We start from the raw sequence: 2,637 nt of genomic DNA on the forward strand, positions 1-2,637 counted from the left end.
AAGGCCAGTGATGCTAGTAAAGACTGAGGACACGGAGGACTTCAGCCTTTTCCATGTCCTGTGCCACCAGAGCCCCTGTCCTCTTCAGCAGATGGTGTGGGAAGGGCACAGGTACCAGTCTTCCTTTTGCCACTCACGCACTCTGAGATGTATCTTTGACTACTATCCTGTTACCTTTGACATTCCTCACCAGATTTGACTCCAGGTGAGCTTTAGCTTTCCTGACTGCATCTCTGCATGCTTGGGCATGGTCTCGCTATTCTTCCCTGGTTACCTGTCCCTGCTCCCACCTTCTGCATGCCTACTGTTTTGTGTTTGAGTTTTGCCAGGAGCTCCTTGCTCATCCATGCAGGCCTCCTGCCATTTCTGCCTGACTTCCTGCTCACTGGGATCCACTGCTCTTGCAGCTGGAGGAGACAATCCTTGAATATTAATCAGCTTTCTTGAGACCCTCTTCTCTCCAGGGCCTTATCCCAGGGGACTCTACCAAGAAGAGGCTTGAGTCTGATCTCCTGAGGTCCAGTGATGTGATCTTGATTTCTGCTCTGCTTCCTCCTCTCAGGATCCTGAACTCCACCATGTTATGATCATGCAGCCAAGGCTGCCTTTGACATTTACATCCCCAATGAGCTCTTCCTTGTTGTATGAGGTATAGCAGAGCACCTCTCCTCACTGGTTCCTCTATCACTTGGGTCAGGAAGTTGTCATTGATGCTCTCCAGGAACCTCCTGGATTGCTCACGCCCTGCTGTGTTATCCATCCAGCAGACATTAGGGTGGCTGAAGTCCTCCTATGAGGACCACGGCCTGCGGACATGAGGCTACTTCTAGCTCTTTGTAGAAGGCCTCATCTAGAACCGCCTGTGTTCCAGCTTACACCCATTACCCCTTGTCCTACCATTGGGCATCACTGAGAAGAGCCTGGCTCCATCCTCATGACACTCACTCTTTACATATTTATAAACATTAATGAGGTCTCCCCTCAGTCTCCTCTTCTCCAAGCTAAAGAGCCCCAGCTCCCTCAGCCTTTCCTCACAAGGGAGATGCTCCACTCCCTTCATCATCTTGGTGGCTCTGTGCTGGACTCTCTCCAGCAGTTCCCTGTCCTTCCTCAACTGTGGGGCCCAGAACTGGACACAATATTCCAGATGCGGCCTCACGAGGGCAGAGTAGAGGGGGAGGAAAACCTCTCTCCACCTACTAACCACCCCCCTTCTAATGCACCCCAGGATGCCATTGGCCTTCCTGGCCACGAGGGCACAGTGCTGGCTCATGGTCATCCTGCTGTCCACCAGGACTCCCAGATCCCTTTCCCCTTCACTGCTCTCCAACAGGTCTAACCCCAGCCTATACTGGAACCTGGGGTTGTTCCTGCCCAGATGCAACACCCTACTTCCCACGCTGCTCGCACTACTGTACATGCACTCCAGAGGGGCACACCACCATGCTGATTTCCCAAAGGGTCTGGGAGTTTCCTCGTAACGGTGCTTCAAAGGTATCTCCTTCCTTATATCCAGCTGCTGGAGGTGACCCTGTTGAAGCCTCCTTTTGTTGACTGTGTGTTCCCTTTCAGGCACATCATTCCAGGCCCTCTGCCCATCAACCATGTCCATCACTCCCTCACAGTGCTGCTGGTAACCCTCTCCCTCCCCTGTCATTCCTGTTTCAAAGCCCTCCTTACCAGGTCAGCCCTCCTGCTGGCAAAGGCAGATTTGCCCCCCACCTTACTGAGGTGGATCCCATCCCTGCCAAGCATTTCTCTGCATTCACAGACCTACAAGCCTCGCTCCACTGTGTAAACTAACCCCATGGATGCTTCCCCTTTAAAAACAATTCTTTTCCATCCCACTTTTGCAGTTGGCTATACACCTAGCTGGACAGCAGCCGACTCAAAACTGTCCTACAGCTCCGACAGCCATTCTCAAGGGACTCATTTAGCAGATGTTACAGTTAACAAGAACCCTGCAAACCACTGAACAACCAACCATCATCACTCCGAGAACTGAACTTCTGGAATCAGCTTCAGCTGAAAACCTAAATCACTTAAATATTCCATCAGCTCACAGAATATCTCAAGTTGGAAGGGACCCATAAGGATCAAGTCCAACTCCCTGCTCCTCGCAAGACTACCTAAAACTAAATCATAAGAGCAAGAGCATCATTCCGACACTCCTTGAACTCTGAATGACACTCAGCTATTCCAATTAAAGTACTTACTGACAGAGGGGAGAGTCAGGGCTTGCTTAAGTATTGCCTTAGGAAATATCACCCTAGCTTAACAGACACAGCAAATGTTCCTCCTGCTTCTAACATTCCCAATCCAGTAAACTAAGATAATTGCTGATGAAATTAAAGAGGGTATTAGCTCTCTATGGTACTCCCTACTCGCAACCCTCTTGAAAATTAATTAAGGCAAGATACTGCCTGATAATAGGGCCAAACTAGAAACCAGGTAACTGAAGTGACCAGGATTAAAATTACTCTTTTTTTAGAGGATTCAATCCATCCCATTACACAAACAGATGTATCACTACAACCCAGGGTTGCAAACTGCAACACAAATGACCAGAACTATTTTTATTCTTATGTCATCTCTCAAAACTATCCCAAGATTTTTTTATTTATATATATATATATA

General features: G+C 48.8%; 1 protein-coding gene across 1 annotated transcript in view; it reads right to left on the minus strand.

Moving 5' to 3' along the window:
• UBP1 (upstream binding protein 1) overlaps nt 1-249 on the minus strand; it is a 24,381-nt gene extending 24,132 nt beyond the window's left edge. Inside the window, exon 1 of the mRNA XM_029084130.1 lies at nt 191-249. Within this exon, the coding sequence (XP_028939963.1) occupies nt 191-249 (59 nt within the window). The remainder of the gene's footprint in view (nt 1-190) is intronic.
• Nucleotides 250-2,637: the final 2,388 nt, after the last annotated feature.

This window comes from Antrostomus carolinensis, unplaced genomic scaffold (assembly GCF_000700745.2).
Source record: "Antrostomus carolinensis isolate BGI_N321 unplaced genomic scaffold, ASM70074v2 scaffold6803, whole genome shotgun sequence".
Lineage (NCBI taxonomy): Eukaryota > Metazoa > Chordata > Aves > Caprimulgiformes > Caprimulgidae > Antrostomus > Antrostomus carolinensis.